The sequence below is a fragment of the Nanorana parkeri genome, unplaced genomic scaffold (assembly GCF_000935625.1).
Source record: "Nanorana parkeri isolate BGI_ZX_2015 unplaced genomic scaffold, ASM93562v1 scaffold253, whole genome shotgun sequence".
NCBI lineage: Eukaryota > Metazoa > Chordata > Amphibia > Anura > Dicroglossidae > Nanorana > Nanorana parkeri.
The window spans coordinates 72,593-98,604 of NW_017306521.1; the positions used below are offsets into that span (position 1 = coordinate 72,593).

The 26,012-nt window shown below is 41.7% G+C and overlaps 2 protein-coding genes across 2 annotated transcripts in view; one reads left to right on the forward strand and one right to left on the reverse strand.

Annotated features, from left to right (window-relative positions):
• Positions 1-2,341, reverse strand: part of ASL (argininosuccinate lyase) — a 30,169-nt gene extending 27,828 nt beyond the window's left edge. The window contains exons 1-2 of the mRNA XM_018556796.1: positions 2,292-2,341; positions 447-501 (exon numbers count right to left, since the gene is read on the reverse strand). Coding sequence (XP_018412298.1) covers positions 447-458 — 12 coding nt within the window. The 5' untranslated portion in view covers positions 459-501; positions 2,292-2,341. The remainder of the gene's footprint in view (positions 1-446; positions 502-2,291) is intronic.
• Positions 2,342-3,039: 698 nt separating this feature from the next.
• Positions 3,040-25,751, forward strand: CRCP (CGRP receptor component). The gene is made up of 6 exons (XM_018556799.1): positions 3,040-3,066; positions 5,507-5,543; positions 8,459-8,557; positions 20,175-20,269; positions 24,524-24,581; positions 25,558-25,751. The coding sequence occupies exons 1-6, from the start codon at positions 3,059-3,061 to the stop codon at positions 25,696-25,698; spliced, it is 438 nt and encodes a 145-aa protein (XP_018412301.1). The 5' UTR covers positions 3,040-3,058; the 3' UTR covers positions 25,699-25,751.
• The last annotated feature ends 261 nt before the right edge of the window (positions 25,752-26,012 follow it).

Genomic DNA, 26,012 nt, shown 5'->3' on the forward strand with positions numbered 1-26,012 from the left:
GACAGGTTTCCTTTAAAGCAGGGGTGGGCAACTCCAGACCTCCAGCTGTGCTTTAACTACAAATCCCAACACGTCTCTGGGAGTCCTGCCTGTAACTGTTAGTCTTGCAATGCCTCATGGGACTTGTAGTTCCACAACAGCTGGAGTGCCGGAGTTTGCCCCCCCTCCGGGTGTAAAGCATGGTTATCACAAAATACAAATTCTGGTTTCGTAGGTCAGGTAGATTACATATTACCAGTTCTCCGAACCTCAGCGACCAGGACAGAATTAACTGGCTATACTTAGAGATCGGCCATCATTTTATTGTTTCTGTTTATTAACATTGATGAATGATTCATTATTAAATTCATGTATTCAATCATTTTTACATTATTAATTATGAATTACTAACAAACATAAACCACTAAAGAAAGAAGACTTTTCATATGAAAAAAACAAAATTTTACCTCAGATGCCATAGTTTTAGTTCAAGAACCTCTTTTTACTTGTACAGGAGCAGATCTAAAACAAATATGGAAAAATATGACAAATCAAGTATCGATGTACTGCGTATACGTCTATATACTCTGCACAATTAAAACACAGTACATGGCATTACAGGCACAGTGAAGGGAATTTATCAAAACTGGAGCAGTTGTCCATAGTAACCAATCAGCTTTTGTCTTTCATTTCCAGAGATTAAATGAACGAACTGAAAAGAGAAGCGGATTGGTTGCCATAGGCAACTGCTCCAGATTCTGTCTGCTCCAGTTGTGATAAATTCCCCTTGCTATGCTCTAGAACCATTTGCCTATACTAATCAAGGTTAAAGTGACATTAAACCCTCATATTTTTTAACATACACCAATACTGTAATGTGTGCCTTACTGTAATCCATGGTAGTTTCCCTTCTCTTTGCTGCTCTTCCTTTTAAATCCTCATGTCTTCTCATGCTTGGGGAGAACTTCCCTTTGCAGCTGAGTGCCTCTTCCTGTAGCGCTGGCTCAGGTTGCAAACCTACACACAGACACCATGTATCCATTCCAGAGACAAGGCACTCTGCTGCAAAACAGAAGTTCTGCCCAGCATGAGAACAGATACAGATTTAAAAGGAAGAGCAGCAAAGAGAAGGAAAACAACAATGGATCACAGTAAGGCACACATTACACTATTGTTTTATGTTAAAAAGTCTGAGGGTTTAATGTCACTTTAAGGTTAGAAATTTAATTCTTACGTATTTCTATTTGGGCCTGTTTACACCATAGTGTTATGTTGAATGCATGATAGCGTACGCTATTGGACAGCACACCTACCGGTAGTGCACAGTACTGTGCGATAAATGCGTTGCGTTCACATTCATTTGAATGGCACTCCAATGCACCACCTCCTACAGCATGCAACATGTGGTTTCCGCAATACCATGCATTGCGATGAATAAAAGCAGTGCATGCACTACTATTTTTTACACTGCACAGAACGGTATTGTGGTACCACGTACTGCATTGCACTCCAACACATGGCCTCCAGAAAGGGTGCCATTCAAATGAATGGCAATGCAATGCGCCTAGCACACAGTACTGCACACTACGTGTGTTGATCAGTGTTTCTCCTTGTGAACAAGGCCAATTCACAAGAAACCTGATCATTTTTATAGTGTGTCCCTGCCAGCTCAATCAACTTTTGTTGAAGAAGCTGGGCTGAAAATATCTGACTGAACAAATGACTGCAGCAAATCATTGTTCCTGTGTTCTGACAACGGTGGGTGCTGGTTGTCAATACAATAGTAGCAGCAAGAGATTCCACCATCCACAATTTTTAGCATGGATGGAGGAATCTGTCACTTTTTGTGCAGCCCACAGCCCAAAAAAAAGAAAATATTTTAGCACACGGCCAGCTTAACTATTACTAGCTACCATTGTAACCCTTTCTGCCATCTGTAATGAGATCTGATCACACACGCCCAAGCATGCACACACACGCCCCTATTGTTTAAAACCATGCACTACCGTATAATAGATTTAAATAGAACCTGTTCACTTCTATAAAGAAAACCTAGTTTAATAAGACTGGAGCATACAGAATCTGGAGTTGTTGTGCATAGAAACCAATCAGCTTCTCTCTTCAACTTGTTCAGTTATGGTTTAAAAATATAAGCTAGAAGCTGATTGGTTGGCATGCACAGCTGCTCCATTCTTAATTAATTGCTAAAACTAGCTGTCTGCCCAATAGGAATGAAGCCATTGGACATTTCCTACCCAAGATGCAATGTGCACAAGTACAGGTAGCAGAAAGAGAACCGATCATAGACATACCTGATGTGTGCAGTCTTCAGACACTAGAACAGCCTCTGCTGTAGCTCAGCCCAGATAACCTGACACTGGCAGCGCACACCTCCGTGACGTTTATGCCCCTCCCCTTTGGTTGGCACCACCAATCCTAGAGAAGCTGACATGGTTTATTGTTTGTAACTCTTTGATTCATCATTGTCGGCGATGGTAGCTTTTCCATTGATGTCCCAGGTTAATACATTATTCTGAGTCCTTGCTAGCAGCGAGCCAATCAAAGTCGTGCTGACGTCACTCTGAGCCCAGCTCTACAACCGAACGCTACAACACGCAACCAGCAGCCAGCGGCTCAGTGGCACATCAGGAGAGTTCCCGCCTGCAATGATTGGAGGCTTGGATTCGAACCTGGCCCAAGTCGCTGCCAAGTTTTATAAAAGACATCATGTACAATTCATAATAATATAATTGTACAATTCCTCATACAATAGTGTATGGAATAAAATGGTTTCAATGTGTTAATACTGTTGAATTTAACAACAAACTGTTCATAATAATTACACAACTATCAGAAGCTTTGTACAGAAGAGAAATATCACCATGAAGTGCTCATAATGACTGCACATGTAACATATGTCTAATAGCAATGGTGTAGGTGAAACTAGAAAAGAGTGATTAGAACGAAGGTACGTTTTACTTCACATGGTTGGTTGCAGATAACTCGGAACCAATGCGAGGAGCTGAGTTATCGGGGGAAGGAAAACAGTGTTGCACCTCGCACAGGCATAGAGGAAAGCATGGAAGTGTAAGATGGTTATGTGCATTTCTATGACAGTGTCTGTACAAGGGTTGTGTGATTGTAATACTATGCAGTGTCTGTGTGTGTACAGGGGTTGTGTGATTGTAGTACCATGCAAAGTATGTGTGTACAGGGGTTGTGTTTTAATGGTATACTATGTGTGGACAGGGGTTGTGTTATAATACTTTACTATGTTTGTTTATATACAGGCCAGGGGCTGTGTTATAATAATGCAATACAGTGTGTGTGTACAGGGGTTGTGTTCTCGTAATATTGTACAGTGTGTGTATACAGGGGTTATGTTATGGGTTGTATAGGGTTGTATTAATGAAACTACTATACTGTGTCTGTGTGTATAGAGAGGTTGTACTATAATATTATACCGTGTCTGTGTGTTTAGAGGGTTTATATTATAATATTCCTATAGTGTGTGTGTGTGTGTGTGTTTGTGTACACAGGTTATGTTAGTGTAATACTAAAGAGTGTCTGTGTGTTCAGGGGATTTATTATGATATTAGTATACAATGTTTGTGTATACAGGGGTTGTACTATGATATCATTATACTGTGTCAGTGTGTACAGGAGTTGTGCTATGATAATACTATAATATATATATTAGAGGTGCACCAAAATGGAAATTTCAAAACCGAAACCAAAATAAAAAACATTTGTCAGGCAGAAACCGAAAATGTTTTTTATTTTACTTTTTTTAATATTTTTTTATTGATTCATTTTTTTTATTTTTTACTTTACTTTTAGGGGCTTCAGGGAAATATTAGGGGTCTAGACAGACCCCTGATATTTCCCTTTCAAAATAGAAAAAGAGATTGGGACACAAAGTCCTCACTCTCTTTTTCTGCAGCCTCTGCTATCAATGAATAGGAATCCTCTATACTGAGTGTTCCTGTTCATTCATAACATGAGAACAGAGAATGTTTACTATAATTACAACTATGAATGAACAGGAGGTGATGTAGATCACTCCCATTCATTCATAATTGAGGATATAGTAACCATACCATGTCCTCAATTATCTACAAACATTCAGCGATCACTGATCACTGACTTCTTGTATCTCAGTCTCCATCCTGACAGCTGTCACAGGAGGCTGAGCGAGTGGAGCAGGGAGGAGAGCTCATCCTCCTGTGACAGCGCCCACACACCGCTCTGCTGGACTGTGATATGAGGCTGAGCGGTGTGGGAAACTGACAGTGACAGCTGTATGTCCGACGGCTGCTGTGCGGGGATGGGACAGGTGGCTCTGTAAATGCCTGTCACCGCAAGGAGTGTTTAGCCTGGCGGTGCCTGTAAAGACTCTGCAGGTACCGCCAGGCAACCACATCCTGCTGTTGGGGTCATTGTGAGGACATCCCACCTGGAGCGCCGCACACCGGAGCAACAGTGACGTGACGCTCCTCTCCAGCTCAGCGCCGACAACGTCCTCACGTGTGAGGAAAATCGTGAGGCACCGCAATCGAGGCAGCAGTGAGTAAGACGGTGCCTGGGCTTCGTTTTTTGTGTGATCTACTGCTGCAGTGCATTCTATATGTACTGTACATATACAGTACATATAGAATGCACTGCAGCAATAGATTTACAATTCTGCACTGCTAATCTGAAATTATCCGTAGTACAACTACATGTTATGTACTATGGATCATGATTTAACCTATTCATGTTTGCAGGGCAGAATTGTGACTCTCTTACTGCAGTGTACGGGACATGTGTGCTGTATATGTACTATGGGTCATGATTTAAACTATTCATGTTTGCAGGGCAGAATTGTGACTCTATTAATGCAGTGTACGGGACATGTGTGCTGTATATGTACTATGGGTCATGATTTAACTTATTCATGTTAGCACGGCAGAATTGTGAGCGTCTCCCACAAGTTGAGCTCCGAGACACGATGCAGCGATCCTGCCCAGAGCCGACTACAAGAGGCAACAGGGATCGGAGTGAAACTGTGAGTGAAGGGAAGCTGGGACGAGGCTGGCTGTAAATCTATTGCTATAGTGTACTGGACGCGTGTAATGTATATGTTGTACATATATACAGCACACACCTCCACTACACTACAGCAATAGATTTACAATTCTCCCCTGCTAACATGAATAGGTTAAATCATGATCCATAGTACATACCATGTAGTTGTACTATGGATCATTTAAAGTCACCTGTCACTTTATAAAAAGTATCGGTAATTGGTATCGGCAAGTACATGAGGGGAAGTACTTGTACTTGGGCCTGAAAAAGTGGTATCGGGACATCCCTAACTGTGACTTATGTATATATGATAGTATTACAGAGAATATTCATAGGGAGTGAATAATCATTGCCAGTTTATGTAGTGAACACGGCTGAGTTTGGTAGACATAGAAGACGTTCTGCTTTATTTTGTCTACATTATGTTTTCATTCATGGTATTGTTTCTTATCTGTTCCAGAAAAGATGCAAATGCGGCATTACTAAGTAATTATGAGGTATGTATGCCAAAGAAAAGAACCTGCTATACGTTGGCTAACACACTGGAATTGTTCTTTCAGCAAGCCACCATGGTCCCCCACAGCTTAGTGGGAGTGGATTCAGGGGCACTGAACCTCAGTCTTAAAGTAGACCTGCCAGGAGAGGAATCATTACATTGCTGACCACCTTCTGGAACGCGCCGCAATCACGCACAAAACTTACCCCTGCGTTCTGGAGTTGGAGGGGGTGTGATGGTGCATTTAAGTCAATGGCACCGCAGCCACGCCCCCTGGCCGCAGTGCGATCGCGGCACCCGAATGCATGACACATTAGTGCCTGCGTTCCGATCCAGTGCAATCTGCAAAAAATAGTGCCACACGTTTGGGTGCCGGAGATCACACTGCCCCACCACCCCCCTCCCGCCCCAAAGTGACCCGGCTGGGTTGCGTTCCAGTGCATTCCAGAGGCCGAACGCACTCCTTATGGTGGGACTGGGCCCTTGGGTAGCTGCTAGAACGCACCACAATCACTCACAAAACTTCCCCCTGCGTTCCGGGGTGGGAGGAGGCGTGGTGGTGCATTGAAGTCAATGGCACTGCAGCCATGTCTCCCCTCCCGTAGTGTGATCGGACGCATGGCAAAACATTGCCTGCATTCTGTTCAACTGCAAACGCAAAAAATGCTGCTGGGGGGCGCGGAAGCAGTGCTATTGAATTCAATGCACCACCATGCGCCCTCCCGCCCCAGAACGCACAGGGAAGTTTTGTAAGCCATTGCGGTGCGTTCCAGCAGCTACCGCTCTGGAACGCATTGCAATTTGTGTGACACTGTGAATTTCTTCTTTTTTTTTTTTTTTGCTACCCTGTATTTTTTATATAATGTACAAAGTGCAAAAAGAAAAAAAGAAAAACTTCAGAAAAAAATAAAAGAAGGGTGCTTTACTGACCTGAACTCCATGCAGGCACTGCTCCTGATCGAGGGGTCAACTCCCGGTGTCCTACTGCCGGTATCTGCCTCCTCCTTGCCCTCCTACGATGTCACCGCTGGCTGCTGCAGGAGCGGAAGCCTCTGCATCCTCACGACACGCCGGCTCTCTCCTCTGCAGGAAAGTATGAAGTGAAGTGGCGGAAGTAGTTCCGTCAGTACTAGAGGGAGAAGCCGCGTCTGAAGTCCCGCCGCGCAGCTTCTCCCTCACTCTTCAGTGACAGATCCAGGAAGGGGGAGGGGGGTTGCGGTGCGGGGGAATTGCCGGCGCTCGTTCTCCCCGTGACGAAATGGCTGCTCCCTCCCGGCCCATGGGCGGACTGACCAGAGGCAGGTTAGTTGAAGTCGTAGAGGCGAGCTAGGCGGCCGCGAGGCCCTCATGAGCGCGAGGCCTTAGGCGACCGCCTAACTCGCCTAATTAGAGAGCTGCCTCTGGGAGCAGATACCATGGAAATGGCTTCTTTAAATATTAAAAAAACTACTTTTTATTGATGTACATTCAAATACATTGTGTACTTTTTAGGAAAGTTTCTACACCTTTTCTCAATGATTTATTAATAAGAATTGCAGCATATTTCATGCATATTCTGCCACAAAGATATGCCAGTAAGGGAAAGTTATAGTGTGATTTCTTTTAGGCCTCATTCACACGAGAAACGGCTGGCATATACAGCTCCGTGCTGCGTGTATGGCCATATTGCCCAGCTCCTGGGAAGGACAGGTGCTGTGTGTGATTAGTACGCAGCCTGTGTCCTTCTCTTTGGGAGTACGCCGCCTTACGCTGATCCAAGTGCTGGTCCGTACAGCTGCGGGTGTCCCGGCTCGGATGCAGACAGGATCCATTCTGTCACACGCACGGACGTGCAGGTGAGTGTAGGGGGGTGTACGACCTCGTAGTCCCAGCAGCTGTCCTTCCCGGGAGCTGGCCATGGAAAAAGGAAAAAGAGATTGGTCGCAAGCACCGTTCTGTGCACTGACCGAAAAGAGTTAATTCAGACCGTAATTTGAAAAAATAAATTGGTAATTTTATTTATAAACATTGAAAAAGTTTGCACCAACTCCACAAATAAACAATACACACTTTAAAATCGACAATGTTGTCTCATATATGCAACCCCTCATACACTTGATGGATAACCCTTTCTTCACCCTCTAGGATTGATATTGTGTTGCCATGACACACAATTGCTCCTCTAGCAGGTGGAGACTTAATTCTCATTAGTATGATACAACTGATTCAGACAAAATTCTATCTATGCTATAAGTTATCTATGAAGCGAACCGGTAGATGGGGTTAGAGAGTCGTCTCTCTCATTGAGGTAAATCCATTTAACAAGGAATAGCCATATCTCGGTTTTCTGATACTACAACTGCAAGGGAAAAACCGGTTAGTACCTACTACACAGCCCTTGGGCCAAACTATTACATTGGATAAGAAATCCCTGTGGGAGATAAAATCAAACGGAATCACATGCAGCGTCCATGAGCCGGCTCCTCCAATAATCGATTTGGGAAGACCGTGAGTTATACACAGTTTCAACTTTTTGTTTTCTAACTGAGTAAATGTGCAATGGACTCTTTTTGATCAAGTTATATGAAACCATGATGATTATCTCCATGTACGAGAGGTCTTCAAAATAATCTATGGACTGTATCTTGGCTTTATTTCCAGGGCAAGAAATCAGAAGTGACCCATTAGGTCTGCCTATAGGTTACAACCGTAATACAGGATATCAACCGCTAGCCGAGATATCGCTATCTAACAGAAAACCAAGATATGGTTGTCGATTTTAAAGTGTGTATTGTTTATTCGTGGAGTTGGTGCAAACTTTTTCAATGTTTTTAAATAAAATTACCAATTTATTTTTTCAAATTACGGTCTGAGTATTCAAACACACCTTTTTTGTAGGCATGTTCCTTTGCTTATTTTTTTTCTTCTGCGTTATAGGTATTGCATCTACTTACAGACTTGAAAGCACAGCAAAGAGAGGCAAGGAAAAAAAAGAACAGTGTTGGACAGCAGAATCTTAATACTATCATGTATGAGGTAAGCTGGAGGTGCTGCCGTAAGGCTATATACTTTTTAAATGTACTACCTTTTATTATTTTTTAATGCAGAGGATGAGCATGACCCCTGCTGAGTCAGACTTATAGTTCTGCATTAAAGACAATCGCATGTTCCCTACTTATTAGAGAGGTATATAGATCTAGTGTAGCAGATAGTGTGTCAGATAAGAGAGACCACTACTTCCACACAGAATTATTTATTTAATACAGGTATTTATATAGCACCGACAATTTACACAGCACTTTACATATTTGCACAATCGCATCAGTCCCCGCCCTCAAGGAGCTTACAATCTAAGGTCCCTATCTGACATGCCCACATACAGGGCCAACTTAGACACTAGCCAATTAACCTTCCAGCATGTCTTTGGAGTGTGGGAGGAAACCGGAGTACCCTGAGGAAACCCACGCAAGCACAGGGAGAACATGCAACTCCTTGCAGATCGTGACCTGGCCAGGATAAGGGTCCTTCTCTACTGCATGCTGGCAGGGGGCTTTTCTATTCAGGCTGTGGCTGCTTTCTAAGAAATATACTGTAAGAAATGTGCACACCTTCTGTTTTTTTGATGCATCCGGGGTATATTTTGCCAATTTAAAGTTTTTTTTTTTTGTTTTTTTTTGTCTCAGCAATTCTAGAATTTATATGTATGTGTTGGGTGGAATGTACACTAGGTACATTTGAACACACAGATTCTGCAGTGTATAAATAGCACATTAAAGCTATCTACACCTTGAGCAAGTGTCCCAACAGAATGTGGAAATGGCAGTTCATACATGTGCTATTTTATATTTTGGGGGTTGGTCTGAATCGGTTGGTTCTTTCCTCATTCTCATAACTTTGTAAACTTTCAGACTACACAACCAGCAACAAAACAGCAGATATATCAAATATCTGATTCAGTCAAGACAGGAGTACAGTGTATTGTAGATTTTTGTAACAGCCCTTGGCTGCTTTCAAGCAGCAAAGATATAAATGAAGTGCCATATATCAGGTCACTCATCTCATTAGTGTTAGAACCATAAATAGTTCCATAAACATTTAAATATTTAATGCAGTCGAACAGTACCTCCATCCAAATAGATGCAAGCACTGTTCAGGTATTTTGGCAGCCGGCGGGGCCAACTGTCCAAATGCAATTGCTACAGTGACAGGCTCTGACAGTTTTGCAGTGCTCACCACTGAGCCAGCAGGCCATGGCATGCTACAAGCATTCACGAGAACAGCAGATTGCTGAAGCCTGCATAGAATGTTTTTTGTTTTCTTTTTACAGTGACGTCTTTTTCTAACTGTTTGACCATTTCTTATTCTTATGTCTCATATTTACCCATAGAGGGCGCCACATGACTGCTAGCAGATATGTTTAATCACTAATGATAACCATTTTGCTATTAGAACCTCCTGGTATATAGGTGCTGAACTTTTACAAGTCTTATGTATTTATCACGTACATATAGAATGAAAGAAAAAATATTTAGTGTTATCAGTTCTATATTTATGTTATTGAGAATTATGAGAGGATGTTATTTTGAGCTGCACGCCTTTGTGCATGTACTCAACTCTGCAGCTGGGTTGTTTATAATGAGTGGACATACAACCATTTTTTCCAGATTATGTGACCATCAAGATTAATGGTGATCACAGACAATAGTTATTACACAGTAACACAGCTCTTCTCAACCTCCTCTAGGGGTTCCCTGAGCAGATTGATTTCCTGCCTACACTAACCACCAATGTAAGGGGTCGCTACAATTTTCATACTTTGTGTTTCTTTTCTGGCCATTATTATTATACTTTTTATTTAAGGACTATTACTAATGATGAGTGAACTGGGCTTGGTTTGGTCCACAGGAGGATCAACAAAGCCCTCAGCAAGTCCACAAACGTAGTGCCAAAACCCATTGAAGTCTATGGGAGGCAAATCTTGTAATTTGTTTCTGGTCTTTTTCATAGTTTGCGGGCTGTTATTAAAAAAAGGACATGGGTGTGGGCATTGCAATGAGAACATGTAAAAATATACCATTAGCGAGGAGAAGGTCTTTTCATGTGGCTAAAGGGCCAGCATAAAAATACACAATTCCTTTAAATAACATGTTTGGGGGATGCCCATGCTGCACATGCTGTTACAGAACAATATGATGTAGCCCTTTCAAAGTGACATTTAATAAAGTAGGGGAAAAAATGGCATAGGGTTCCCCTTAACATTCCAAGCAGGCCTTGTTCCGGTCATGTAGTCTGAGACCACCCCCAACCATACACCCCCCGCAACCCTCATGTTGCACTATTATTTTTTTTATCCAGCCATTGTTTTTCTTCAAAAGGGTTACCACTGCTGAAATTAGTGCTGCATCACTAACTGCAGTGTTATGTTTACTCACTGTGTCTTCCCACCTGTTCAGTGTGAGGTAGTCTTTCCACCACTGCTGTACGTGCAAGAGTCACATGGTTTCACAGTGATTTGTGCTTGCTGCTGCCTACAGTGTCTTGGTTACCTCCAGCCATATAACCTCTCCACCTTTTTAGCACACAAGGTCCTTCTTGGTGTGTTTATTTGCATAGCCTCACTTGAAATGGATGTGAAATCCTAAATATGAAGGGAGCGGTATCACAGGCCTCTTCAGCTCACAATCAACTAACAGGTCTGGGGCAGCCTGCAGTGTCCCTCAAGGACCTGGTAGCCTGGATTGTTGTCCCCTCACTCCTCAGGGTCTTCCCTAGCTCCCTCAGTTGTGGCCCCCACCCTGTGTACTATCCAGGGAGGATTTTTCTACAGCTATGCTAGTTTTAAAACCCAAATTACTGCCATGGTGGCTGGCTCCAAATGCAGTGTGCAGTAGGTGTATTTCTATACTTTTTCCTCCAGAGACTGTCTCTGACACTCTAGCAGCTGTTGCAGCTTCTGAACACTCAGCTGAGGACACTGTCTTTGAAAAGGAGTCTCACAGATCTGAATGAGTTTGTGCCTGAGGAGCATCAGTCTGCTGATATTGCTCCTGGGCATAAACATACTATATCATTTCATACTGACGTGGTAGGCACATATTTAAAACTGAAGCAACCTGTGTCTAAATCCACTACTGTTACTAATCTAGGCCCCCTAAAGGTCCAAAGACTGTCAAAACGTTTCCAGTAGATTCTTTACAGGAAACTATTTTGTACGGAGACAAGACTACTCCTAACAAACTGTTCTCGCATTCCAAACGCTTTGCTGAGCAATATCCATTTGAGGAGGCTTTTTTTTTTAAATTTATTAAAGTGGGCCCTTCTTATTGTGGATCCAGCCCTTTCTTGCCTTAAAAAAAACATGCAAGGGGAATTTATCAAAACTGGAGTACAGAGAATCTGGAGCAGTTGCCCATGGCAACCAATCAGTTTCTATCTTTCATTCGCAAAGCTTAACTGAACAAACTAAAGAGGTAACCTGATTGGTTACTACTGACAACTGCTCCAGATTCTGTCTGCTCCGGTTTTGATAAATCCCCCCTTGCCTGTTTTTGTTGGGCATGTTTCAGTGTTTAAGCATTAGGTTGACTAGCGTTCCAAGTCCTTGTTTTATCTTGCAGACCCTGCTATGCAACCTGCTATAGCTGTCGTGTTGATTTGCCAGAGTATAGGGGCATGGACTAAGCATATATCTGATGAACCTGAAACTGTCTTTACTGAACATTCAGTTATGGAAGATCTAGAGGTTATACCCGCTGCATTACACAATTGCATAGACAGGTTATTGTCCGTTCTGTGTCCTTTCTAGGGTTCCTATCTCTCCTGTTGGGAGAACAGCCAGCACAGACGCTGTAGAGTCTGAAACGTCCTTTGTACATTGACTAACAAAGGTTCGGCTGGCTCCGGAACCTTCAGAACTCAGCGCTGGAACCAACTTATCACATGGAGTATCTGGGTCTCAGTGGAACTTCACAGTGCTGGAGCCATCCAACTCTCCGCTTTTGCATGAGAGTTTTGGTTTGATGGTAGCCTCATTTGAGGCAGTCCAGTTTGCCCAATTCCACTCCATTGCAACTAAACATTCTGGATGTGTGGGGCAAGAAACTGCAATCTCTGGACCAACCAATGCACCTGACACCTAAGACCAGGTTATCTCTGGCTTGGTGGCTCAGGAATCCAGCTCTAGAGTTGGGGAAATTCTTCCTCCCAGTGACTTGGAAGATCCTAACAAATGATACCAGTTTGAAGGGATGGGGAGGAGTTCTAGACATCTTGTTGGTGCATGGGACTTGGTCATCAGCCAAATCTTCCAATCAATATTTTGGAGCTTTAAGCAATTTGGATGTCCCTGCAATGCTGGACATCGCAACTAGAGGGTCATCCAACTAGGATTCTGTCAGACAACACCACAGCAGGGAGGAAACAGGAGTCCCACTGCAGAAAGAGAAGCAGAAATGATTCTGTCTTGTCCACCTTTCACATTCCAGACTTGGACAGTTGGCAGGCAGACCTCTTTAGCCAACAATGTCTGAACTCAGGGGGATGGTCCCTTTACTCAGCTGTGTTTCAAGACCTCTGTCACACGTGGGGCATTACGTTTGTAGACCTTCTGGCCACCAAATTCAGCAACAAACTGAGCATGTTTGTATCCAGGTACAGAGATCCTCTGGCAGTGAATGTTCTGCTAGCTGTCAGGGGTCAGTTCAACCTGATCTATGCCTTTTTGTCTTTGACACTCCTTCCTCATCTGCTCTGTAAGATCAAAATGGAGGGCATTCTGGTGATGCAGATCACACCAAATTTGCCCAGTCGGATGTGGTACACAGACTTCATCAGACTTCTGGCTGACACTCCTTGGCTTTCCAGGTCATCGTGGTTCTTCTGTCCTAGAGACCAGTTTACCACCCTGCTTTACAGCCTAGCATAGCTGTTGAATCCCTGGTCCTAAGATATAGAGGCCTTTCTGATTTAATTATTCCTTCATTCCTACACTGTTAAAGGCTAGAAAATCCACGATATGCATGGTTACTATCACAAGTACTCTAGGGTAAGCATACTTTGCCTAGTGCTTGGCAAGAAAATGTAATCCTAGGTAATACTTAGAGGGAACAAAACTAACCTTTCTGCAGTACAGATCAACATTTGGCAGTGAGTACCATCAAGGAACAAATCTAGACCCTTGTGATCCTGTTCCAATGACCATTTGCCTCCTGTTTCTTGGTAATGGACTTCGCACATGGCATCTCTTGTATACTCCTATCTGTGCAACCTCCAGTGACTCTGTTGGATCTGAACCTGGTTCTATTGACTCTTAAAATTGACTCTTAAAAGGACCGCCCTTTGAGTCTTATCGGGGATGTTCCCCTGTCAACCCTTACTCACAGTTGCCTTCCTAATTTGCAGCCCTGTCTTGTAAAGAACCTTTTCTTATTCTACACAAAGATAAGGTTGTTTGAGACCTTCAGCCTCCTTTTCTCCCCAATGTGGTTTCTGCTTTTCACCTAAACCAGGACATTGTACTTCCATCCCTCTGTCCGACCCCAGTGCAGCCATTAGAGATCTCCCTTTATTGTTTGTATGTGGTAAGAGTTGTTTTTGTTTATATTACAGCTATTATATTATATTACAGCATGTAAATGGTCATGCCTCAGCTGATGCAAAGTTTGGGTGTGAGGTCCTATAAGCAGTTCCTTAAGCTTCAGGTTATCAGTTTTTACAATGTTGTTCTCAGGGCTTGTTAGCATTCTTGTTTACCATGTTGTGCACACCTCATTTGAACTGCTTTTGGATGTTCCAGTATTCTTAGATCTACATCTGATACTGTGTCCCTTATTAAAATATAAAACAGGATTTTTGTACTTACCATAGAATCAGTTTATTGAAGTTTATTACTGGGCACAAGTCCCACTCCTCTGTCTTTGTGAGCTATTCCTAGTACTGCTTATCTACAAAACTGTAGCATGATGGGAGTTACAACTGGCTAGCCAACTTTTTTTCTGTTTGCTGTGTCCAGATCCTCCAACCCAGTTGTCTCTGATTTACATCTAATCATGTGCCCCAAATTAACTTTAAAAAAAAATTATTATGGTTAGTTCAAAAGTCCTGTTTTTGTAACAGTGTTAGTGTGTTTATTTAAATTGATTTTTTTTGTAAGGATGAGTAATAAGGGGTACTAATGTACCCCTGTACTTATTCCCCTGGGGGGTGGGGCTGGATAAAGGGGGTCCACCCCCCACAAACCCTCACTCCCTCTTGGGGATTGGATGTGGAGAAGAGGCCTTTGTCCCTCAATTGTGGAACAAGGTGCCTTGCAAGAGGTGAGGAGGCTCCCCTTGTAAGACAGCCCCAATGTTGAAAGATATGTGGCCTGGTGAGGTCAAGAAAGGGGGGAGCGCACACCCGCTCTCCTTCCTTTTCTGGCTGCCCAGGCTACATACCCGGATAAGGTCCTGGTTTGGAATTTTAAGAGTAACTCCACACCTTTTTGAACAGCAACAGCCGCATTCCCCACAATGTCCACTGAGTTATCCATTATCATTCATGTTGTCCACTGATGTATCCATTGTCATTCATGTTGTCCACTGATGTAAATCTAGCATCATCACGATGACCAGTTGCCGAATGATGTTCCCATGCTGCATTTGCCGATGCTAAATTACAGATGCCTGGCTACCGTAGTAACAGAAAACACAAGACTGGGGTTCCGCGCTGATTTCCTGGACCATATTCAGTCTTGACCAAATATGGTCAATGAGGTCACCCAGGAAAAATGTGGTGTTTTTTTTTTCGATACACAAGATACATTATCTGGGTGGCTTTGACATTTATTTACCAAGTTGGAAAAGACAAATTCAATGTTGGTGAAAAAGGATTTAATTATGATTTATTGAGATATTTGTATGAGTTAATACCATACAGTGCATGCTATATGAAAAATTAGAATGTTGGAAATTTAAAAGTATACCCTTGTTTATAGACCATGTGTCTGAGTAATTTTTGTTCAGGTTACACTGATTTGAGATTCCCTGCAGTTAGAAAAGTATTGGAAAATAATTTAGTGATGTACAGCTAATGGAACGTGCAATTTGTTAGATCTTTGTGAAGGTGTTCAAATTCATAACTTTTTGCATATGGCCAATTTTTATGAAGGTGAAGATAAATTATGTATATCTACTTTATAATAGGAAGCAGATGTACATTACCATCACATGATGTAAGGGTACTTGTTTGAATGCATGATTTTTTCTGTTCCAGATTATATCCATATAAGTCTTACTCTGCATTGGGACTGATCTGTGAAAATCTCCTTCCCATAGCAATCAATCAGATTTTTATCTATAATTTCCTGGGTAACAATTGAAAGGAGATCTAGATACGATGGGCAACAGTTTTAGTTTTGCTCAACTTTTTTTTCATTCCAGTATTTCATAAATCAACCCAAGTCTCAGGTTTTCATATACTCTAGTTTCTCATGAATGGATTATGTTTATTTTTCCTGCATCTATTTCTTAAAGTTAAGAAATGGAATCCTTAGAATATAAGCTCCCAATGAATTAACTTTCCTCTGACCCTCCTTAGTTATCCTTTGGTGTTACTACGGAGTGGAATTAGATGTATATGCTGGTGCTTCGACTGCTGCCATTGTTTAAACAACTTGTGTGCAAAGGGAGGTGAGTGAGGGAGAGTGTGTTAGGGAAACGGGGTTCAAAGACCTAATTGAACAGGATGACTGAGGAAAATGGTTGACCGTAGCATACAATGAATGTGAGCTGGTGACTAAGGTTTAACTGATGACTAAGGAGAGACCGTGACTAATGTTCAGCTGATGATTGACAGGCAACTTGAATCATGTGGTAATTTGTCTATAACTCTTGCAGTCAATAATTCACTTTTATCTAGACATTAAGACCTGGATCTTCCCTGCTGCTGGATTAGAACTTAATCTGTAATATGTGTTGACTTTATTTCAAGGCTTGCATGCTACCTCAGCACCCAACCTTTGTTTCTCAGGGCAGGTTTGGGATCGGCATAGCAAAGTAGGACATTCAGAGTAGGACTGGTTGAGACAGATGCCATTTAACCTATCACTATGTTTTTAGATAATGGGGAAACATTGGGTACCCATAGAAACTCAAGCAACACGGGAGAACATACATGCAAGGTGTCCGAAGGCTGAAGTGGAATTTGCAGTATTGTTTAGAAGTTCAAAATACTAATTATGTTGTACATTATACTCCTGACCCAGGTGCTGTATACACTATGTTGTATGTTATACTCCTGACCCCTGCATTTATACTCTGTTGTATGTTATACTCCTGACCCCTGCACTGTATACACTATGTTGTACATTATACTGCTGACCCCTGTACTGTATACACTAGGTTGTACCTTATACTCCTGATCCCTGCACTGTATACACTATGTTGTACATTATACTGCTGACCCCTGTACTGTGTACACTAGGTTGTACCTTATACTCTTGACCCCTGCACTGTATACACTGTGTCCATCAGTGAACTCGGTCATAGCTTTCTCTATTCTTCCCAATTGGGACAACCAAAAGCAGTGCCTATAGAGCAATGGACAATAGCACAAAGTTGTATAACCCAGTTGTGAAGAGTAGAGAAAGCTATGCCCGTCAATGAACTCAGAGGAAAGGATATTACAGTTGGTACAAAAAATATTTATTTATTTTTGGTTAAAAAACAAGGATTAAAGGACATCAGAATTTCCAAGAGGTATATAGCAAGTAAAACATGAGTCTGCTCAAGTGCACTATGCTTTTCATCTGAATTTGCTTCCTAAAGCATCCTGCAGAGAAGGAAATGTGAGCATGAAAGTCTACACCTGCAGCAGCTCACAAAGTCCCAGATGTAAGCTCATAGCAGAGAAATAAATCCCATATTAGCAGCTGAGAACTCTCACTAGTCACATGACAAGCTTCTCTGCACACAATGAGATTACCAGGGATTACCACACATCATTAGAGATCTCTTCATGCCTGTAGCGTTGAAGTAGTAAACCACTGAGCATAGTGCAGTTCTTTCCAAAAAATCCTATGAAAAGAATAAATCTTCCCTTTAAATGTATGTGTGCTAACGTGCAAATATGACTTTTGACTATAAAATATGTACCTTGTGTTTATACACCATGTTTCTTAAAGCAGAACTCTGAGAAAATACAATTGTAACCCTTGCAGTGGGGCTACCCCCACACTGCAAGGGTTAAGTGCTTGTTTTGTTTAAAATTATATTCACCCGAACCACAATCCTGGCTTGCTCTTAGACCGTTCCCTTCAGCCTTGCTCCCCCTCTGCTCCAGCGGTCTAAGGTCCTATGCGTCATCAGGTTCTATACAGTGTATAGGAAGTGAGGACGCCGGGGGACAATCCGTTGCTGAAGCACAGCAAAGTATTTCTTTAAAAATCCTTTCTTTACATTTTTCCATAGCACTTATGTTTTAGAACAGTTGGCTTCAGTTCTCCCAGCTTGATTTCCCTGAACTTCCTGTTCAGCACAAGATCACAAGAGACAGAGCAGTCTCTAACAAATGTCTATCTACTAGCTTGAAGGAAGAAGAAGAGAGGAGTGGGGAGTAGGGAGGGAGGGAGGGATGGATGGAAGTAGCTTCATTTGCTGTGTCTGTGATTGTAGAGATAAAATAGAAAACCAGCTGCACTCCTTACCGGAACAATGGAAGCCCTGCAACAGCAGGTGGGTGCTTGTAGTGACCACGGACGGCACAGTGTATAGCACAAGAGTATAAAGTAAATGTCACCAGCACACCAAAAGTATTTCAGCAAAAGTCAGTTTATTGACACATTGCCATTCAGTACATGCGCTTTCGGGGCCTCAAGGGTACCCCTTCATCAGGCTCGTGTCATTCTGAGCCTGATGAAGGGGTACCCTTGAGGCCCCGAAAGCGCTTGTACTGAATGGCAATGTGTCAATAAACTGACTTTTGCTGAAATACTTTTGGTGTGCTGGTGACATTTACTTTATGCTCTTGTGATTGTAGAGACACACACACACAGCTTACAAGCACACACAAGGGCGGCTCCATATGACCCTACAAGGGAAAGGAGTCACACTAAAACAGGATATCAGAGCCAGTCCTCAGGGGAGCAGCTGATTCTGCAGGAAACAAAAACTTTTAAACATCAAGAAGCAGCATCCATTGTAAGTGATGTCATCAGCATTTGAAATAGTCTAAAAACATTTTGACTTTAATATCACTTTAAAGATTTCAGTAAGGGGACAGGCATAAACCACCACACATATAGTATGCGTAAGCAAAGCTCAGTGTGTATGTCACACATTTGGTTGCATTTTCAGATCTCTAAGCAGTGCAGGTTATACTTATTCCACTGCCAAGATGTAAAGATGCGTTGAAAACTAGTAAAGTGGTCTTTAGATATTTCACTTTAAATGGAAAGATAACTTTCGTTTTCATCCTTTCATCTCATTGGTGAGGATATAACTATATCAAATAAACATTGTGACTGTAGAGGACACACCAGGAGTTTACAATTAATCTTCAACAACTAGTGATAGTAAGGGTGGCCATATCACAATGTTTACAAGCAATGCTCTCAGGTTGACCTGATAGAGGCAGTATTTGGTTATCACACTCAGAGGTTTTCACATTTTCTGACAATGGGTTTCCAAAGCACAGTGGATGTTCTGATTATAGACCATGAAATATAACCTCTGACAGAGTCATGTGAAGGATGGGAGGGGAGATGTGTCACGGATTTGACCCATTAACTTTGACTCATTAACCTGTGTAACAACAGACCTATCTAAGATATACTTCAACTTGACATGTTGAAAAAAGTCCCCTCCTTCCTTATTTGGCACCGTTATCCTTACTACTGCTCATATTGTTATTGCATGTTGAAGTCTTGCAGGCACTGCTCTGTCAATTGCCTGAGCCCACACAAGGCAACTGATTTACTAAAGCATATGAACCACAGCAGGGGTAAATGTTTACAGTACGCTTGCATGGTAGGCCCACAAGTATGTGTAGATTTTGTGCACATAGCCATTTTGTGATTTCAGGGTATATTGAACAATCAAATGTTTTTGTTTGGTTTTGCCCCTTCTGTTCCTGTAAGGTGCACTACCACATTTTACTTAAGAATAATAATTTAAAAACAAATATGACTGGCTTTGTGGTTTCGTCCTGTGAACTGAACATGCCGATAGGTTATTTGGCATTATCCCATGTTGCCCCTAGTGTTGTAGAGATATTAGATTGTGAGCTCCAGCAGGTAACGGGAACTGATGTGAATGTGTTCATGTACTCTATAAAGAGCTCTGCAATATATTGGTGTTTAGATAAAAACTGGAAATCAATCTTCTCTTTTTATGTATCTTTGCAGCATAGTATGACTTCCATGAGAGATATCTGTGTATGAAAGTGAACAAGCTTTTAAACAGGACTATCATTTTTAGTATCGTAGGGTTGCAGGTTAAGCGCACCTCAAAACACTTTAAATTTACCATTGTCAGGTATCAACCAACGTAAAAATACAGAAGGAGGTGACTAGAAGCTTTCAAGACCTTGTTCTTCTCTGGGCTGCTTGCCAGCCACATATTTAAGTGTCTAATTGCAGTAATTGCTGCAGATGTAATTCTAGTGTTTTCTTCTATAGACGCTAAAATATTTGTCCAGCACACCCTGCCAGCACCAGAGTCCTGAAATAGTGCAGGAGTTCCTAACTGCCATGAAAGCACATAAATTAACCAAGTAAGTGTTTGCTCATTACATGTTCTTTTAGTATTTATATCTTACCGTGGCCATATGCTCATTGAGCAAGTACTGAATTCCAAGCCAGCATTGCTCTGCGTGTATGTGGGACACATACTTGGCATGGACTGGAGTGGAATTAAATGATAAGGAGCATATGGTGATAGTTTAAAAACAAATGGTTTATGTTGTTCAGTAATAATTATCCTGCACAGATTCATGCTCCATGTACACAAGAAGGGGGCATTTATCAGGTTCAGAGGAACCAGATTTAAGAAAAATTATTGTAATTTTTTTTTAAGGCTAATTCCACTTTCCCAGGCGAATTTGGGAAAATGGAATTACCCCCTTCAATTTGGCCCCCTCTCCTGCCCCCTGCTATACTTACTAGAGGTGCACCGAAATGGAATTTTTAAAACTGAAACGAAACCGAAATTAAAAAAAATGTCAGACCGAAACCGAATCGGCGGCTGTCACTTTCTTTTCCCCGGCTGGAACAGCGCCCAGCGGGGAGAAAAGAAACCAGGGATGACCCGATGTATCGGCCGAAACATGGCTCTTTCGGCATTATGCCAAAAGTGCCATTTTCGGCCGATATGTTTCGGCGGCCGATATATCGGTGCATCCCTAATACTTACCTTTGGGTCTACGCTCCTTCCCCTCTGCCATTGCATGTGTATTATCCATACTCCGTACACAGCAGCACAGCCCAAAGAATGGCTTCTCATTGACCTGACCACACTGACTAATGAGTGCTTGCAATTTGCGAGTGAAATTCAAAATACAGAGTGCAGGGCTGCGCTGCCGAGTACGGATAGTACACCGGCATGGGAAGAGGGGAGGAGCGTTCACCCGTAAGAAACTGGGGGTTCAGATTGGAGGAGGTAATTCCATTTTCCTTAATTCGCTTGAGAAAGTGGAATTACGCGTTAGTTCATTTTCACATTTTACTTGCTTGCTCTGTTGTATTTTGATTATATATAGATTTGCAGATTCTTCCTCTAACTGGTCCCCTACTTACTGGAAAAAAAAAGAGGTTTTACTGTTGTATGCGTTCCATTTACAGTTTCCTCCTTACTTTCTGCCTTAGTTACATGAGGTCACTGGGAGAGCAAGCAAAAGGAAATCTCCGTCAGTGGGGTCCTAGACAGCAATAACAACTGACAGAGATTCTAACCTTTCTTCACTCTATCCTGCTAAAAAAAAACAATAGTTTTGTCTGGAAGTCCGCTGTAACATATTCAGTGAAAGGCATACATTTATGTTCTGTCCAGTTTGTTGCTTGCATGCCCGGGGACTTTTAGCAAGTGCTGTGGTGTGATTAAGGGACAACACAGGACAATCGGCAAACTCATTCTAAGACGTTTGCCATGCATCTTAATTATTACCGAATAACAAGACAAAATACTAAAATACCAACTAACAAAATATTGCTTCCACATTTGAATTATTATTGTGTTTTCAAAAGAAAGGTTCCCAGCTAAATGCTGAATCTTTAACCTTATTTTGATAACACTCTCTTTGTACAAAGAATTCTCTCATCACATTAATAGCCACAAATACACTCGATGGCAGCGGGCCCAGCACAAAAAAAAAACCATACACATTTTTTTTCTGCCCGCTGTTATTGCTTCAGTGTGTTTATCATTTCAGATCATGTAGTCCAGAAAGTGCATTTGCTGAAGGATAATTTTGTAAAGCGAATGACCACTGTGTTTGTCCTAACTACATTCTGACAAATGTATAAACCAAAGTGGTTTATTATAACATCTGCAAAGCCTTGAAAGAGATATTTATTGGGCGCATAAAGTCGTTAATAGCAATGTAAGAAAACAAACATAAAATTGGATCTGGTGAGGATTGTAGCTGGAAAAACAATTAAAACCTAGGTATAAACTTTTTTCTCTTCTGTGTAATGTTAAGATGTGCTGGTTTACTTTATAGCTGATGCTCTTCATGCTGTTAGGACTGCATTAAAGCAGAAGTCAAGATGATGATTAAAGACAGTTATTAGAGAAACCCTGCATAAAAACATTTCATTTTCAAATATCATTCCTGAAATTGCAATAAAACCATCTTCAAAAACCAGGTCAAGAGCCTGATCCTGTTAAAAAAAGATGCAGCCTAAGAGGGAGATTGCTGAAGGCTTGGCTGGTAGCTTATGTCATTAGGATTGCTCTGAATAGCCCTCGGTGTGTCATTCATCCTCTGTGGGCAAAGGACAGGGAGATCTGCTGATGACTTTGGAGGGTTCCACATCCAGGGCTTGCTGTGGCCTTTGGTGGCAGAATTACCATCATTTTATTGCAGTGATGGCAATTTCACCACTTAAACCTATAAAAACTTACCAAACTCAGGACCAAGGTCTCTTGGTTAGTGGAGGATATATCAAGTATGCTGGTGACAGTACAATAATCTTAACGGTAGGGTACAATGATTAGGGGTAAGGACTGATAAAAACTGCTTGGACATTTACAGCTTCACTGTAATTAGTACCACATTAGAAAAAATTTCTTTTAACAACAATTCCCTTTCATTGGTCAGTCACAAACAAAATCTCTGACTGGCTACCAAGCTGCAAGTTTTATAATACAGTATACTAGTTATTCAGTATGTGTATAACTTTGTGTTCTTCTTTAGCTACGTTACATAGCGCAATCTTATAATAGAAATCACTGTAAAATATAATAGTATCTTTTAGCTGCTCAGTCACATACAATCTGCAATAAACATATGGTGGAATAGGATAGAGGATATGAATGGCAGCATCGTGTCCACCAGGGATGTGCGGTCAGGGGAGGCAGAGCCTCACCTAGAATTATGGAGGAAAAAGCTTTTTCTCCATTCAGATCGGCATCTAACAGGTTACACAGCAGGGAAATCTTCCCCGCTGTGTAACGGAGCCTCAGCAGTGAGGGACAAGGAGGCTCCTCCCTTCCTCCTTTACACTAGCTTGGGGGTGGGGCTTCGTCCGGCGGGGGCAGGGGGACTAGGGAATGCCTCATCCCCAGCAAGATGTACCGCACGTCACTGGTGTCCACTATAGGGTATCAAAAAACATAAACACCAAAACCAAGTCAGTTTTATGGAATTGCACATAAATGTAAGCAATTTAACCTACATCATTGGAGTAAAATGTGTTGCGGAGATTAATTTTATTGGCTTTTATTTCCTCCATAATATGATTTAATTCGGACTCCTATGATTTCTACATGGGCACAGGAATGCTGAAAATAAACACACATTTGGGTATACAATTGTACACCTTCTAGTTTAATAAGACAGAATAGAAACCCACAGACGAGTTGATACAATCTTTGCATACCCTACTAAAAGCTGCCATAAATATGGAATTGAATATAAGTGAAATAGCAACAATCATGTTGAAAATGATCCCAGAAAAGTGTCATCCCTGTAAATTCAGTTCTTGTTGTTATACTTTGCCTTTATGTCAGCCTTTCAGATCAGGAAGCCTTTCCAAAAATAAAATGAGGAGTCAAGCTTCACACTGCTAGTGAGTCCATTTGTATGTCCATGTTACTGCAATAAAATCTCATGCTAATTGGTCCATCAAGTAAAAGCAGTTCCTTCACTGCAGAGCCAGAATAGTGTCAGCTAGAATGGGGCAATATTGAAAGAAACAGCTGTCGGAAGTGCCTTTTAACAGCATGGAACATCCTCCCAATCCCCCTTTTCACCCTTCTACTCTATTTTCATTAAATTTGCTGCAAACTGAGACTTATTATGTGTGCAAGAACAGGTTATCATCTCCTCTTTCCAGCTCTGCTTAGCAATCAGGTTGTGCCACATTTCAGGATACCCTGCTGGATTATAAATGATAGCAGCTATCTGTACCTACTATGGATCCAGAGATGTGAGATCTATTCTACAGGGTGGCACTGAAGAAAGGACCATTACTGGTTAGTCATCCACAGCTTGATAAAAAAGTTCCATGGCCGTTACCTATGGATGTATATTGTGACCACAGTAGACACCATTGCTGATATGGTCTGAAACTAGATTCTGGCTCAAAAAAAACCAAAACATTAGGATTAAGTCCAGAAGCTAACTCTGTTCTGTTGGTTTTCCCTGTCTAAAATGTAACTTATAGAAATTGTGAGCGATTTGTATAACATTACAGGTATGCTCTGTGCACAGATTGCTTTATGAGCCTGAATAACTTGTATTGTTTAATGCCTTTCATTACATTTAAATAAGCAGCTTGGCAGAAATAATATGCTTCTATTTCTGTAGAGCAGAAAAGCTGCAACTACTTAACCATCGGCCCATGACAGCAGTGGAAATCCAGCTGGTGAGTACATTCTTCTTGCAGAAAAACACCAACATTTTCTGATCAAATACTGAATCTGCTGAATGCTTGTCATCAGTAGGAAGTGTTAACATCTCCATATGTCCTTAACTCGTACTGTTTCTTATAGCACCATTGCCTTCTCCAGCATGTAAAACAGATAACAGGTTTTCTATAGTTAAGAGAACTGTGGCCAAACCTTTTTTGGCTGTAGTTCTCTTTTGGGTCACAGGATGATATTTACAAATGTCCTCTTGTGACCCAAAACTCAGCATATAGTGGGCTATTGCTCGCTGTGTGCTTACAGTGCTGAGTTGATCACACTTGTTTCCCCCCTTGAAAGCAGGCGCTGGGGCTATCTGCAGCACACCTCCTTCCTGGTAAGTGTGAACAGTCATGACCCTGCAAAAGTCTCAAGTGACTGAAAGCGGTTGGATTGTGCATATACAGTATGGCCAACTGCCTTCTAGTGACTATGGGCAATTTACATAACCGCCACCCCTCCCGCATGTTTTTTTTTTTTAAATACTAGTCTTCAGACTGCTCATGTGACATTGCAGGATACTCTTTCTCTTCACCAGGCTGGGTGGTCCCTACTGATGCAGAGAGTCATCATGTTAGCACCTCTGCACTGGTACACTGTAATTGAGAGGCGCCTTGGTAAAGTCCCTTCAGTAGGCAGTCTTATGACACCCCACATTCACACTACAGTACTCTGTAGTCTTCTGTGTTGAGTGATGCTGGGCACTACGGATGATAGGGGGAGAGTATTGCAGCCAGAGCTGCTTTGTTATTTTTAACACTGCCGAGGAGACTACATCATGAAATAAATATTTAGCCTAGAGTTGGGCTTTAAGAGCCCCTAGATTTGTATGCATGAATTTTATATCTACATAGGGTTCCCCAATCATGCTGTTTGTGATTCAGGTTTACAAATCTTTTTTTTTTTTTTTTTTAACAATTAATTGATTTCAAATAGATGGTGGAAGAGAGTGAAGAAAGATTGACAGAAGAACAGATTGAGCAGCTCATTCAGACAGTAACAAGCACTCTTCCAGGGGATCCTGAGGCTGTAACACAGGAGGAGGTTAAAATGGAAGAAGATGAAGTTCCAGTGTGATAAAGCACATTCAAGTTTCACATTCAACGAATTCCTTGTTACGAAATGTATTCTGCATTTTATTTTGCCTTATGAAATGTTTGCCTAGTTCATGTCAAAGCTTGCAATGTTATAAAGTCACATAGGTGAAAAAATCCTAATGCATTTATGTATTTTCAGCTCTATCAATGTATTCCTTCAGTTTTTTTCTGAATAAAATGCTGTATTTCTTGATCGGGTGAGGTATTTGCAATACACACATTGGCTGCATTGTGATGGCTATAAAACAGTGGTTAATGGGTCATCATCAAATATATACACTTTATATTTTAACG

Excerpts from the sequence above, each read along its gene's own strand:
- CRCP (XM_018556799.1), top strand. Across the intron at positions 20,270-24,523 it reads AAAGCACATAAATTAACCAA|AGCAGAAAAGCTGCAACTAC; the intron begins GTAAGTGTTTGC and ends CTATTTCTGTAG. Across the intron at positions 24,582-25,557 it reads CAGCAGTGGAAATCCAGCTG|ATGGTGGAAGAGAGTGAAGA; the intron begins GTGAGTACATTC and ends GATTTCAAATAG.